This window comes from Barbus barbus (assembly GCF_936440315.1).
Source record: "Barbus barbus genome assembly, chromosome: 26".
Lineage (NCBI taxonomy): Eukaryota > Metazoa > Chordata > Actinopteri > Cypriniformes > Cyprinidae > Barbus > Barbus barbus.
The window spans coordinates 1,305,444-1,319,894 of NC_136754.1; the positions used below are offsets into that span (position 1 = coordinate 1,305,444).

General features: G+C 36.7%; 2 protein-coding genes across 2 annotated transcripts; one reads left to right on the top strand and one right to left on the bottom strand.

Moving 5' to 3' along the window:
- Positions 1–785: 785 nt before the first annotated feature.
- Positions 786–7,240, bottom strand: LOC306845840 (pyroglutamyl-peptidase 1-like). Its single transcript, XM_079378820.1, has 5 exons — positions 7,128–7,240; positions 5,396–5,448; positions 5,181–5,297; positions 3,088–3,320; positions 786–2,471 (listed from the first exon to the last, which is right to left on the bottom strand). Exons 1-5 carry the CDS (start codon positions 7,156–7,158, stop codon positions 2,279–2,281), a joined length of 627 nt encoding a protein of 208 aa, XP_079234946.1. The 5' UTR covers positions 7,159–7,240; the 3' UTR covers positions 786–2,278.
- Positions 7,241–10,640: 3,400 nt separating this feature from the next.
- LOC306845931 (transcription factor JunD-like) lies at positions 10,641–13,334 on the top strand. The gene has a single exon (XM_079378950.1). The coding sequence runs from the start codon at positions 10,836–10,838 to the stop codon at positions 11,640–11,642; it is 807 nt and encodes a 268-aa protein (XP_079235076.1). The 5' UTR covers positions 10,641–10,835; the 3' UTR covers positions 11,643–13,334.
- The last annotated feature ends 1,117 nt before the right edge of the window (positions 13,335–14,451 follow it).

Here is a 14,451-nt window from a genome sequence, read left to right on the forward strand (position 1 = left end):
GCTGAAGATAACAGTGTTTTAGGCAACATTAAAAAGAATCCGATTCACAGCATATTCAGTTTGGTCCATTGTGTTTGTGATCGATTACAGATTCCAGTAAAAAACGTAGAAAAACAAGCTAAAGATAATTAAAACCAAGTCATATGCAATTCAAATGACTTTTTATAATATCATACAATGGACTGAGAAATTACGGTCTAATATAATATAATATATAATATAATATCCAGCATTTTGCAAAGAGTATGAAAGAAATGTAAAGAGAAAATCTTGAATAACGTCCACTGAGAGAAGACAAAGATCACCTTACAATCATCTCACATTCCATATAATTAACAAAAATAAAAATCAAACCGTTGTCTTCTTAACAGTGCTGATAGAATTAGACCTTAAATTACTCAAAAGGCATCGGGTTCAGGCGTCTTTATGTTTTATGTGGGACCCTGTACAGAAATGGCTTCAAATGAGGAAAAACATATTTCAGTTTGATGCATATATCCTAAAGCCTGTGTACTCACATTGGCACTTTAATCACCAGACAGACGTGGTTATTATCTTTTTTATGTCATAATTTTAGGTCCCCTCTACAATATCACCCTTTGCACCTGCTCTTCAGTCTGAGAGAATATAAACTGTAATTATGCTTATTTTCTGTCCAGTGTGTGTTTGGGGTATAAGGGAAAACTGCAGATGATAAAGTCATATTTGAAACAGTATTATTTTACTATCATTAAGATACTATTAGTTATAATTAATATTTTGAATCAAGATTTTTTTATATTTTTCCATTTTCATTTTAGTTAGAAATGTAGCCATTTTCATATATATATATATATTGGATTGGATTGGATTCAATTTATTGTCATTGCACATGTAGGTACAAGGCAACGAAATGCAATAGAGAAGAAGAGATACAGCATAACATGAGGAAAGAGAGGAGAAAAAAAGTGTCTTCCCACTACGTCCTTGGAAGAGGGTGCAGTGAGAGAACAGACAAAAAACCTCAGCATAAAGCACAGTCAACACAGAAACATAACTTGCATAGTAATCCTAGTTCAGACGAAACAGCCATCCGGCCAGCAGCCATTGCAGCGCAAACCCACGGACCCGTTAACACCTGACAGGATGAAGCGACGAAGGCGTGGGATGGGGGTAGGGAGGTGTATGAGTGTGTGTATGTGTAAGTTCGTGTGAGTTCGTATGCCTTGAAATCCGTCTCGCCAGCACTCCAAACCAGTCGACACAGTTCGCAGGTCGTGATGCGACATAGCAATTGCCATGGAAACGACCTTGGACAGAGCACAAGCGCCCGACAATAACAAGGTGTTTTTGGGAGGAGGGAATGGAAGAAAGAGCGTCTCCCTGCAGTATTCACCGGAGAGTTGATACCAGAGCGGCCTTGCCAAGCCGTTCTGTTGTGGGAAGCCGGAAAGAGATAAGATTGTTTTGTCTTAGTGCGAACAGCTGTCTTCCAGTTTCACAGCTATTCTCATTGTCCATTCTGATCTCCATGTCCGTCGATTTTTCTTTCCAAAGCCGAGAGCTTAGCCGTGATTGAATCCATATTGCGGTTAATCGCCTCAGTCTCCGAGGCGACCGCTCTGCCTACAGCTTCCATCATGACGGGCAGCCGTGAGAGGTTTTGGACAGCCAGTCCCGTCTCCTTAATTTTCTGATAATTTAGGGCAACGCCTAATCCAAATAGCAGAAACCCAGTTATCATTGTTCCGAATAAGAAGATGTCTTCAATGTCCTCCACGGAGAGAGCCGCCAGACACACGACCCGCCATCTCTCCCATGCGTCCATCGTGTAGCCAGCAGCAAACGTCCCAGCGGGACATTCCGGTTCTCCAGATCCCGCTTTCCTAGTCGAGAAGATGGTGTCAATTGCATTTAGAGACCAGTTGATCAGATCCATAATTTCGGTTTTGCAAATAGTGCAGCGAGAGTCTCTTAAGAGGACAGGACAATACAAGAGAGCAAGCAGGGAAGTTCAGGAGGGAGGGAGGGAAGAAAAATGCGACCGCCTTCGAACAGAGCCAAACGAGAATGCATAATAGCAAATCTCTGCATGTTTCAAGTATACCCCATTAAAGTGCTTTCTTGACTATTTGAACGCATCCGTAGGATTGAGTTTAGCACACAAGCTGCATCTCAAACCAGCTGATTGATCCTAGTATGTAGCACACAAGTTAAGACACTGATGTCTTCAAATGTGCATGAACTCTTGAATCCAAAGCCACGCTACATAACTGCGTATGAGACTCGGCCTGTGCTCTCATTGGTCGTGCAGACAGTGTTTCTTTCCCTTGTTGTGCTCCATCAGTTCAAGCATCTCCAGGATGACGGCCCTGAGGGCCCGAGCGAGCTGCTCCGCGCTGTAGGGCTTCCCTAGAGGAGGAACGTGCACAAACGCAGATCTGCCCTCGCCCAGAAACAGAGACATGTAGTAGGTGTAGTCACACAGATACCTGGGAAAGAGGACAGAGCGTTTGTAATGTAAAAAATGTTAAAAGTCTTAAAAAAAGAAAATTCACTGTTGCATGCAGTAACAATCAGATTACTTTTTTCAAGAAACTAGTAAAGCGCATTACTTTTTCATTTATAAGCAAAAATCTGAGTTACTTTTTCAGATAAGTTTGCTTTCCCATGCATTGACTGACTGCTCTCCCGTCCACATATTGACAAAAATCAGGAGTAAGTGCAGAGGCGTTATGTGAACATGATTATTACTATTAGTTCTAGACTAAATGTCAACATGCATTTACTCATCTCATTCACACAAATATTCCTCAAAATGAATAAAACAGTGAAATACAAACTCAGAATATGATGCAAACCTGCAGTAATTAAACATGTTAACACAAATATCCTTATGTATCCTTAAGTCTTTGCTGCTGACCTTCGTTGATGCAATTCAACCATACTAATAAGCAAAAATTACTGTAGATAAACCTAACATTTGTGTTTCTTTTTTTTTTAATATATAGCTTAAATGTTGATGTTTGACCACTTTTAATGGTTCTTTCGTTATTTATTTTGTAGATTCTGCAAGGTGTCAGCAAACAAGCAAGAAGAGCTTTTTACCTGCCGGCGTCCTTTGACACAGACACAGAGACGCCGAGCCCGGAGGAGTTGACTCTCTTACAGACGGCGTCCATGTCTATGACAGACTGCATGAAGTCCGGTCCTCCCTCCATACAGCAGCGCGACTCCGGACAGAAGCTGCAGTTATCCAGGCGCATGTAACCCTGGTTATGACCACACTGTTCAAGCGTTACTGTCGTGGCCATGCCGGACACTCCAACGTGGACCACTAACTTTGAAAAAAACAGAAAGAGAAAACAATTATTATTGATGTAAGGTATTCCTAAAATATAAAGATGAGTTATTAATACTGTTATAACACTGGTGTCTAAAAGATTTTAAAATGTTTTTAATGAAGTCTCCTGCTCACCAAGGCTGCATTTGTTTTTTTTTTTGAAAAATAAAGTCAAAACAGTAACATTTTCAACATTGATAATAATCAGAAATGTGTCTTGAGCAGTAAATCAGTATATTAGAATGATTTCTGAAGATCATGTGACACTGAAGACTGGAGTAATGATGCTGAAAATACAGATTTCATCACTACAACTTAACATATATTCACATAGAAAATAATTAACTTCAAGAAATCAGTTAGTTTAAAATAACATTTCACAATATTACTGTTTTTACTGTATTTTGATCAAATAAATGCAGCCTGGTGAGCAAAAGAGACTTCTTTCAAAAATATATATATTTTTAATTATCCCAAACGTTTGTTTGCCAGTGTATTATATGATGTGATAATACGTTTTGATGAAAATAATTTGATGCAATTCATCATATATATAATGTGCAATAAATACAATTTTGCTTTTACTGCATACAAAGACCAAGAATTTATACTGTTAAATAATCCAGTATTAATAAATACAATAAATATCATTTACATATATAATACCTTTATGAGCATAATATTATTTTGTACATAACATACATACACTAGTACAGAGCACAATAAACATATCAAACATAGAATAATTGATCATATATATATATTGAAGGATTAATTGGCTTTAATGATATGCAATTTCCTGATCAATCCTCTGCTAACCAAACAAAACGGTCAGACAAAATAGAAGTTGATTTTCACGATCTCTTAGACCAGGGGTTTCAGCGCTACCAGAGTAAGACGGACAAGAGGAAACAGAACGTCGCAAGCTGGTCAAAGACAGAGCTGGGAGATCAAAAGATCTGTTTCAAACTAAAAGAGATTCTGAAGTTAATGAGAAAGCAAGAGTCGATGAACAAAAGAATAATGAAGTTGATGAGAGAGATGATTCATTTGTATGGGTTTTCAGCTGAGTTACAAATGTTAACAAATGATTTAGAAACCATGGAACTCCAAACTTTTATCACAGAAGTGTAAGTGTCAAAATGTTATGTTCTAAGTATGTGCTGTATTTAAAGAGCACAGATATGAATTGCTTCAAAGTTATTAATGCTATGTGTTTATTATGCTTGCTTTGCTTTAAAAGAACGGTTGCTGACCAGAGGATGCATTTTGCATTATACATAGTTAGAAATGTCGTTCACATAAAAGGCTGGAAGAAGAGATGAACTGGGGCTGGCAATTCCGTGGTGAAAATTATCGTTTGTTATTTGCTTATGAGTTATTGTTTTTAAGTAAAAAAAAACCATTGTATTGGTGATTCGTTAAACTTTTAAATCCAGTTTCTGAGTAATTCATTATTAAATAACTAGTTATCAGAACCTGAATAAATCCTTATTTCGAGCTTCAAGCGGTCTGAACTTGGCTGAACTTGCACGGAGGAGAGACTTGAAAGTGCATTTAACATCCATTCAACAGAAAGGCAATTATAGAATTGTCTATTATGGACCTGCTTTGAGAAATATGGACGTGAATAGTAGTATTATGACATAATAAAAAACTTGTGTTATCTTTGATTAATGTTTAAATTTGTTTGATGATCTGAAACATTAAAGTGTGACAAACATGCAAAAAAATAAGGAAGGGGGCCAACACTTTTTCACACCACTGTATATGTATGTGTGTGTGTTAATACAACACTCTGTAGACATTTAGCATCACTAATAAACTACACAACACAAACATGACATAGTTACGCTACTTGAGGAAGCTGCTGTTTCCATAGAGACGGCAGAAGACTCTGGACCGCCTGATACTCCACAGGAACTTCAGCAACGTGAAGGTTTATACCGTGACCCAAACCCAGTTTCTCCAGCTCCTGACACGAAGAAATCTTTACGTTAAGTCATGCAGAAGCATGTAAACAAACAGCGAGTACAGCTCATAGCTGATGTGCTCTGCTCGTGAATATCATACCTGTACTGCCACCCAGCTGGCATTGACAGCGTGTTCACCGAACGGCTCAAAACCTACAGAAACAGAGAGAAATCATAAGGCAGATGTAACATATAGTGTTGTGCTTAATGCTGATTGGTCAAACGTTTTATAAAATAACACAGATCAAGTCTCTTGTATCACTCTCACTTTCTTCTCACATAATAAGATAATATCTACTCAGATTAATATTTCATGTCCGTGTATTTATTTATTTATGTGGTAAGTAGTCGAATGATAAATAAAGTGCAATAATCTAGTCATTATCACCTAAAAACCTCTTCAGAGTGATTCGAGACCCCTCAGCTTCAGCTGACTGGACGTTATCATCAGACTCAGCTTTTCTGTTTTATAGCTGTTAAACACTTTAAACTCAACAGGTTTTCAGGACACTGAAGTCAGCAAAATCTAAACCCTGCAGTCCAGAGTCTAATGAGTAACTCTTGCGTTTGAGTTTCAGATGAGATGCTGCCATCAGTAACCTGAACAGAGCAAACCAGCCAGAACCCAGGGTCAAGCACTAACTCTATTATTTACTTCTCTAGAACACTTTTTATCAGCTAAATTAGGAGAGGAAAATTAAGATTTCATTCAAATGTGTAATTATCAGATGGTAATATGTTGCATGAAAATATTATGGTGTGTGTGTGTAAATATGGTCTACATATTACATTATGGAAATTATGGTATTCATATACTCCAAATAGGGCTGCTGTTGTTTTTTTGCTATTAACATTTTTGTTTTTGAAATAAAATAAAAATAAATTAAAAATTGGAAATGATTCTATGACAAGTAACTGAAACAAATTTAAGTTAAAGCACTAAAATTACTTGAAAATAAATAAAAACTAAAACTAAATCTGAAATAAAAATAAATTAAACCTAAACCAATAGCAAAAAACGAATAAGAACAAAAAAGGCAAATAATAAATTAGTAAAAATATTAAATATTTTCTTTAGTGCTGTAAAACGATTAATTGTGATTAATCCAAAATAAAAGTTTTTGTTTACAAAATATATGAGTGTGTACTGTGTTTATTTATTATGCATATATAAATACACACACATACAGTATATATATTGAAAATATTTACATGTATATACATTTACATATTATATAAACATAACATTTTTCTGAAATATATACATGCATGTGTTTGTATTTATATATACATTACACTCATATATTATGTAAACAAAAACTTTTATTTTGGATGCGATTAATCATTTGACAGCACTAATTTTTTAAATAAACTTAAAAATAAGGCTTAAAATCCATAACAGTATAAAAGTAATACTAAACATAAAACTGACTCCAAAACTCTTCAAAGAATATCAAAACATAGAAAATATCCAAACAAACATATTGAAATATACACGGAAGATGTCCCAAACACCACTATGGTATTATTAAATGTCCAAAAACACTAGTAATTATAAAATAAAATAAAATAAAATAAAACAATGAGCACAAAATGACATGTAAGTTACAGAAAAACTGAATGAATAAAATAAAATACCAAAACACGACAAGGTGTCCAAAATGTATGACAACACCTGATAGTTTAGTACTTCGATAAAAATAAGTGTTTTATGCGTTTTAGTTTAGTATTTAGTGCCAAACGAGTTTGAGTTGTAATGCTGATGATATCAGAGACAGAAGCAGACTCTTAACACTGAGACACCAATCACACGAGGCTTCATCACAGTTTACCTGTCACGATAACCGTCTTCTGCTGCTCCATCCTCGATCAACAACAAAACAACGAGCATCAAACTAACATAAACACACACATGCTGTGCAGCTCTTCTCTCGCGGTCTGAACTGAGACCAGCGCCACCTGCCGCTCCGGCGGGCTCTCATTAATAAACACTGCCTGTGTCTATATAGCAAATATATATCACCGCTTTATAAAAATCCTCGAAGACCTAGATTTTATTTTTATTTAGAATTTATTTAGTCTAGCTCTCAGCTGGATAATACAATGACTGAAAAATTCTGTCTGTACTGTAAAATTAGTAGGCTACTATATTGCGTAACTTTGTAGGTTAAAAAAATAAAATTATATATATATATATATATATATATATATATGAAATTCTCAATGTTTAACAATTACATTGGAAAAAACCCTGTTTTTTCTATCTATCTATCTATCTATCTATCTATCTATCTATCTATCTATCGATCTATCTATCTATCTATCTATCTATCTATCTATCTATCTATCTATCTATCTATCTATCTATCTATCTATCTATCTATCTATCTATCTATCTATCTATATCTATCTATCTATCTATCTATCTATCTATCTATCTATCTATCATTTGAAATCTTTGACCTTCTAGTGATCTTTACCTAAACAAAACTCAATCAAACATGCATGGACCTGGTTTCCTGAGGAGTGTTTGGTGGTTTTGACTTGTGTGCCAACACCCATAGCTGAGATCTGGTTCAAACCTGTTTGCGTGAGCTGGTCTCTGAGGAAAGAAGGACTTCCCATTGTGGTGTTTATAGTTAATTAGCAGTGTTCCTTCATGAGTCACACTAAACACAGAGACAGACACCTTCAGTCTGATTCACTGACTCCACTGTCAGCCTGTTCTAATGATGTGGAGACAAAATAATGAAGACGCTGCCAACAAAATAAAGTGCTGAATTACATTCATTTAGGATCTTTAAATGGTCATAAACAAAAAGGGTGTACAAATAATTTTCACTCAGAAATTGCTAGTAAATGTGACATTTACAAAGAAAAAATTTATTTTTGAAATAAAACAATCTTTGTTTTATTTATAGCTTTTGAAAAATCATTTTTACAGCACAACTGTAAAAACTGGAAATTTGAGAAGAATTTTAATTAATATTTTTTGAAGACATTTATCCATTTAGCAGTCAAGAATTAATCTGCTAAAATGAAAAATAAATAACTGAATTATATGTGACCCTGCAGCACAAAAGCAGTCATGAGTAGCACAAGTATATTTGCAGCAATAGCCAAAAATACATTGTATGGGTCAAAAGTATTGATTTTTATTTTATGCCAAAAATCATTAGGATATTAAGTAAAAATCATGTTCCATGAAGATATTTTGTAAATTTCCTACCGTAAATATATCAAAACTTCATTTTTGATTAGTAATATGCATTGCTAAGAACTTCATTTGAACAACTTTAAAGGTGATTTTCTCAATATTTAGATTATTTTGCTCCCTCAGATTCCAGATTTTCAAATAATTGTATCTCAGCCAAATATTGTCTGATCCTAACAAACCATACATCAATGGAAAGATGATTTATTCAGCTTTCAGACAATGCATACATCTCAATTAAAAAAAAAAATTGACCCTTATGACTGGTTTTGTGCTCCAGAGTCACATATATATATAGAGAGAGAGAGAGAGGGAGAGAGAGAGAGGATTGTAATTGTATAATTACATAAATTATAAAATGTAAATTGTGTAATTTTCACTCAGAAATAGTAAATTTCACAAAGAAATAGCAAGTAACACAATGAATTAATATGATTTTTTTTAAGTAGAAAGATTAAAATACTAAAATAGTATTTTCTTGTAAATCACACTGTTTGTTTTATTTACAAAAATCATTTACAGCATATGTATAATACATATGCATATAATTTATATACTATACATGTGGTGTGCCATCAAATTTTCAGTTATCAATTATCAGTCAGGTCAAATGAATAATGAAAGAATGAATAATTATGAAAGTAAAAAAACAAATGGAATATCTCTAACATATTACATGATCTGGATATTAATAATACAAATCTAGTAGTTTATGTATAACAGAACTGCAGCATCATACTGGGGAACATATATTTTTGAATAACATAATAAAGTGTAATAGCTTTCTGTGTAATAACGGTCTGTTGTCGTTCATATTTCCTCCTGCTTTTGCAAGCTGTAATTTCTAAAGCTAAAAATGCTGGAAACGGTTGTGCTCTTGCAGCCACTCGTGGAGCATCCGCTGCAGCGCTGCACATCCTCACCCGCGCACTCCACCTGCCTCTGCGTCACTGCTGCCATGGCAACGGATGATGCTGCTTCTATTCTCTGATGCAGACGTCTACAGACGTCATCACATCCATTCAGATCTGCACATACATCTCTTTCTCAGACTCACGTCCTGCAGTGTTATTTATAGAAATCCTACGGCTTGCCAAAGCAGCCAATTCAATTCATAAATGCAATTTAACTTCAAAGCATCCTCACATCCCTCAAGATTAAGATTTCTGAGTAAAGTTATCACGTTCCCTTGAAGGATTTTTTTGACAGGTCAATTCAAATAAATGAGTTTTAAGGCATCCAAGACAAACAACTATATATAGGAGACGTGCATTTTTTTATTTTGCATGCTACATGCTTATAACATACTGCAGAGAAACAATATTTAATATTTTTTACTGAGCTGCAACATATGCTACCAAATCTACATTTAGTCTCATATAAAGAGTGATATTAAAATGAGATATCCTTCACCTTAATGTAAATAATTCAATTATGCAACATACTTGTTTTACAACCAATAATTTGAATGCATTTAAAAGAACAATAAATATATGTCACATATCTGAAAATATTAAAATATCCTTCATGTTGCAAATATTAATTTGTATTCATTTACATTACTTCTGTAACTACAAAAATGCAAAACACATAGGCTGCAATACAAAAACTACATTGTAGTTTTCTAATATTAAACTGTTTCAATAGCACATCAGTTGCATAATGTGTGACAGAGAAAGTGTATATAGTTTTGCACACACACACATATATATATATATATATATATATATATATATATATATATATATATATATATATATATAACAATAGTGGGATTCACAAGTTTTGAAAAACTTGGATTTAAAACGTGGAAATAAGAAATATTGTTGATTGTGTTCTATTTCTAGTACAGTCTCCCTAGATATAACCGAGAGTGTGGATTATTCCATGAGAAGAGACTAGAGTGGCATCCACTGATCATCAGTGCGCTCAAACACAAGGGAACATTTTCTGCCTCGTTTCTCCTCCCTCGCGCGCTCTACGTTCGCTATGACATCAACCCACAATGCACCGCACTGTTTACCGTTTACTCTCCGTCTCCGCGGCGACGGCGGAGAGCTCGGCCCCTTATGCAAACGAAACCGGAAGAAAACGTCATCTTTGGCCAATCTCAGCGCTCTAAAGTGACATAATGGAATTTTTAGGGATAGAAAACTTGCAAATGCGTTCTGACGCCCATAGATAACACCTCTCGCGCGGGGAGAAGCAAGGATATCATTAAACAATATCATAAATCGATCAAAAACATTGCAGATAAGAACATTGAAGATCAACTAAATGCCTCGTTTGGACAGCAGACCCAGCTCACCCCTCTGTAGGGTGTAGGATGGGAACAAGCCTTTACCCAGACGAGGACATCCGAGGAATATCACGCATTATGATGAAGAAAGACATGAGTTTGAACCTAAACGACCAGAACAGCTCCAACCTCAAGCCAGATCTGAGGGATGCCGAGGGGATTCTCAATTCGCCCGATTTAGGGCTCCTCAAGCTGGCTTCTCCGGAGCTGGAGAGGCTGATCATCCAGTCTAACGGGATGGTGACCACCACGCCGACCTCCCAGTTCGTCTATCCGAAGTCGGTAAGCGACGAGCAGGAGTTCGCGGAGGGCTTCGTCAAAGCCCTGGAGGACCTTCACAAGCAGAACCAGTTGAACGGCGGAGCGTGCGTTCCTCCGACGCTCGGCAGACTCGCCCTGCCCACGGATCTGCCCGTGTATACGAACTTGAGCACATATGGGAATACCACGGTGAACTATTCCACGGAACCCGTTCCGTTTCCTCCGCCGCCGCAAACGCAGCCGTCGCTTAAAGACGAGCCGCAAACCGTTCCAGACATGCAGAGCTTCGGCGACAGCCCGCCGCTTTCCCCCATCAACATGGACACGCAGGAGCGCATCAAAGCCGAGAGGAAGAAGCTGCGCAACCGGATCGCCGCCTCCAAATGCCGCAAGCGGAAACTGGAGCGGATATCCCGGCTGGAAGACAAAGTGAAAACCCTAAAGAACCAGAACACGGAGCTCGCGTCCACGGCCAGCGTGCTGAGAGAACAAGTGGCGCAGTTAAAACAGAGAGTGATGAACCATGTCAACAACGGCTGCCAGCTGCTGCCTAATCAAGTGCAAGCTTATTAGAGGACAGTCTTTATCTATCAGTGTTTGGGTGGTCGACGAACAACGTGCTCTGGGTTTGGGTAAACGTCACATTTCCGTAGCAGAACACGAGAGGTCGTGCTATTGTCGAGGATAGCAGCACGACCTCAAGTGACTTTCTCACTTCCGCGAGAAAATATAGTCCCTGACTTGACAGAACGTTGCTAGCAATCGTGCGCTGTGTCGCGTCATACCAGGATCAATCTTCAGCAAAGATAAGATAGGAACTATATCTGTTATTTGTGGTTTAATAGGCTATAATATGTTTGATTGGACAAGCAGCGTTCCTAACATTTTCCTAAAGCGTCTAAGTATTAGTCCGCCTGTACGTGTGACAGCGCGTTCGACTCTGTTTTGGTTTCGTTTGGAACTATTTTCGTTGCTTTTATTATAATAATAGAATTTTTTTTTTAGATTAAACAATCATTTAGTACCATCAACATTGCTATGCGGTGAAACTAGCGATTGGTGATAAAGTGAATGCTGTGATTAATCATCATTCAGGACCGGAACTATATGTTTTATGTCATATACTAAGATTATTTTAAGAAGCGTTCCTAAAGTTTTCATAAAACATCAATTGGGAATTTCACTTTTTGTATCATTCCGCGGTGCACTGCTTAGCAACACAATCTTGTTTTGGATTCTTTTGGAACACATTTTTAAATTGCAATCATTCTGATAGAAAATAGAGTCCTTGACTTGATTAAAAGTTGCTATGCAACAAAACTAAAGTTTCTAATATGCTAAAAGGTGTGTTATACCCGTTTCTCGTATTTACGCACTACTGGAACGCTGCATTGACCAATCATCATCCACTTTATATTTTTTAACTTTTTATATTGGCCTATACAACAGTTAAGTCTCCTACACTACTTTAATTGCGCAAGCAGTATTTCTAAACACTGCATCACTAACTTGTTCACAGCTTCTTCTGGAACTATTTTCTTTGGCAGCAGCAAGAATGAATGGCTGTATAAAAGCAATATCACACATATGAGTGCATCAGATCCCACAGTGTTGGTGATGAAGTGAATTCATATCAGCTGTCAGTGTGCTGAAACATTATTCTGAGCTCCACATGTCCAGTCAACGACCCATTCACTGATGCATAAAGGTCACAGACTGAACTGATCTCTCTCTTCCAGTGGCCGATCGTTCTGGTTGGACTGTTGAAATGGACACTACAGGTGCTGATGTATTATATGTTTACAATATTTTGTAGCAAACGGACTGTGTGCTACATGGTTTGATCTCATGAGAGAAGCAGCTGTATTTTTGCATGCTCCAGACAAGCTCCAAATGAGTGCAACCAAACACAACAAAGATGTCATGCATGTATTGCTTCATGTCCAATGCCTTATTAATCAATGTCTGTATCGATTTTATATACAACTACTCACACAATGTCTTATTTTATGCTCTTTTGGATTTACGTGTGTTGTGTTGTAAATGTAAACGTTTCACCTGTCACACGTCCTGTACTGCCTTGTGTGTACATTAATGTCATTAAACCTGTTCAATTCACTTGTTAAATGATATATTTGTGGTCATTTTATACCCCTTTGTTCATGCATACTTAGATACAATCATAGCCAAAAATACCGGCACCCTTGGTAAATATGATCAAAGAAGGCTGTGAATATTAATCTGCATTGTTAATCCTTTTGATCTTTTATTAAAAAAATTCACAAAAATCTAGCCTTTCATTGGATAATAAGAATTTAAAATGGGGGGAAATATCATTGTTAAATAAATGTTTTCTCTAATACACATTGGCCACAATTAACGGCACCCTTTTATTCAATACTTTTTGAAACCTCCATTTGCCAGTTTAACAGCTCTAAATCTTCTCCTATAATACCTGATGAGGTTAGAGAACACCTGACAAGAGATCAGAGACCATTCCTTCATCCAGAATCACTCCAGATCCTTTAGATTCACAGCTCCATGACGGTGCTTCTTCTCTTCAGTTCACCTCACTCATTTTCTACAGGGTTCAGGTCAGAGGACTGGAATGGCCAGCAGAAGCTTGGTTGTGTGCTCAGTGACCCATTTTTGTGTTGTTTTTGAGGTTTGTGTTTGGATTATTGTACGGTTGGAAGATCCAAACATGGCCCATTATAAGATTCCTAACAGAGCCAGTCACTTATTGATTTTTTATCTGTTGGTATTTGATAGAATCCATGATGCCATGTGTCTAAACAAGATGTCCAGGACCTCCAGCAGAAATATAGGCCCACAACATCAAAAATACAGCAGTATATTTCATTGTACGCATGGGGTACTTTTTATCCCAGTGTTCATCAAACCCATCTTGAGTGTTTGCTGCTAAAAAGCTAATTTTTTAGTTTCATAGAAGCCAGTCCCATTTGAAGTTCCAGTCGTGTCTGATAACTGAATATGCTTGAGTTTGTTTTTGGATGAGCTAGGAGAATTTTTCTTGAAATCCTCCCAAACAACTATTTTCTGCAATTCTCCAGCTGTGGTCCTTGGAGAGTCTTTAGCCACTCAAACTCTCATCCTCATTAGGACGATATAGACACACATCCTCTTCCAGGCAGTTTCGTAACATTTTATGTTGATTGGAAATTCTTAATTATTGCCCTGATGGTGGAAATGGGAATTTTCACTGCTCTAGCTCTTTTCTTAAAGCCACTTCACTAATTTGTGAAGCTCAATTATCTTTTGTTGCACATCAGAAATATATTCTTTGGTTTTTCTCATTGTGATGGATGATTAAGGGAATTTGGGCTTTGTTTTCCCTCCTATTTATATTTCTGTGAAACAG